Source organism: Acanthisitta chloris, unplaced genomic scaffold (genome assembly GCF_000695815.1).
Source record: "Acanthisitta chloris isolate BGI_N310 unplaced genomic scaffold, ASM69581v1 scaffold30468, whole genome shotgun sequence".
NCBI lineage: Eukaryota > Metazoa > Chordata > Aves > Passeriformes > Acanthisittidae > Acanthisitta > Acanthisitta chloris.
The window spans coordinates 1,807-2,987 of NW_008689150.1; the positions used below are offsets into that span (position 1 = coordinate 1,807).

The 1,181-nt window shown below is 41.7% G+C and overlaps 1 protein-coding gene across 1 annotated transcript in view; it reads left to right on the forward strand.

Moving 5' to 3' along the window:
• The first annotated feature begins 255 nt into the window (after positions 1-255).
• The window catches only part of ARHGAP29 (Rho GTPase activating protein 29), a 46,100-nt gene continuing 45,174 nt past the window's right edge, over positions 256-1,181 (forward strand). Inside the window, exon 1 of the mRNA XM_009081322.1 lies at positions 256-600. Coding sequence (XP_009079570.1) covers positions 339-600 — 262 coding nt within the window. The 5' untranslated portion in view covers positions 256-338. The remainder of the gene's footprint in view (positions 601-1,181) is intronic.

The following is a 1,181-nucleotide window of genomic DNA, read 5'->3' on the forward strand; positions in this document are numbered from 1 at the left end:
TCCTCATTAGCTGTTGAAGTCATTTCTGCGTGCCATTGATTTTTTTTTTAATGCGATAATCTGTCTGCTGTACAAATTTAAATAACTTCAAACAGTCAAAAACTTTATAATACTCAGTTCAGCATTGTAAGATGAAGCAGTATCACCTTGAAAGACACTTTGGTTTTGTCAGTACAAAATATCGCTTTGTATATAGTTCTATACTAATCAGCGTTTTTTTCTTCTCCGTGTCCTTCCCCCTCTCCACTTGTTAAGGGTTTCACCTTTGGCTTGTCAAATGGACCTGAAGTGACAGTGAGTGTTAACCGTGAGAGCTCTACAAGCACAGGACTGCTGGGATGTTGCGACAGAACGGCGGAAGCAACAAGCGTGGTTTGGGATTAGCCCGACTGTCTACCTCCAACTTCTTCACCATCTCGAATTCAGCAAATTGGGGAATGGGGCGCAGCACCAAGAGCAGCTCTCTGAGCAGCATTAGCTCCAACTCTGACTGCTACGATAATCCTGTTGTGGATCCAGAATATATCATGCAACTGGTGAACGATGTCAGAAAATTTGCAGATGTGCTACTCTATTTGAAGGAGGCCATTCTTTCAGAAGGTGTGGTCTTTATTCATAATTCTTAGCGTTTCTGAAATTCTTACAGCTCCACTGAAATGTTTTTAACTAATCTTTATCATGGTTGCTCCCCATGCCTTATACCTTCACCCACTATCTTCCCTTCCTCTCCTCTCCCCACCCCCAGCATGGTGATTACGGAAATGGTGGTTTTTACTTTGGGTTCTGTATTTCCTCATCATAGCAGTGCAGTCTGTTTCATAATCATAACAAGGGAAAATAGGCCCTTGACAGGTTGTCTAGACCAGTGCTGAAAGTTAGTGAGACCATCAAATGATTAGTCGTTAACCACCTGAATGTTTTTGTAATTGCAAAGAATTCTTCTACTGTTTTGGTGCTGTTTCAGTTTTCTAAGCTGGTTTGGTTTGCTTTTTGAAAGTCTTACTAATAGTTTGAATTTTAAGGTAGAATGTAACTCTGCACCACCTTCTACAAGGGAAGTATTTACCGTCTTCTGCCAGCAGGTGGAAACTGCAAATTTTCTCGCTTGTGGGAGCTGTGCATTTTTGTGTGTTCCTGTGCCTTGAGGGAAGTGGTATTGGTCCATTCTCAGTCATCAGCAG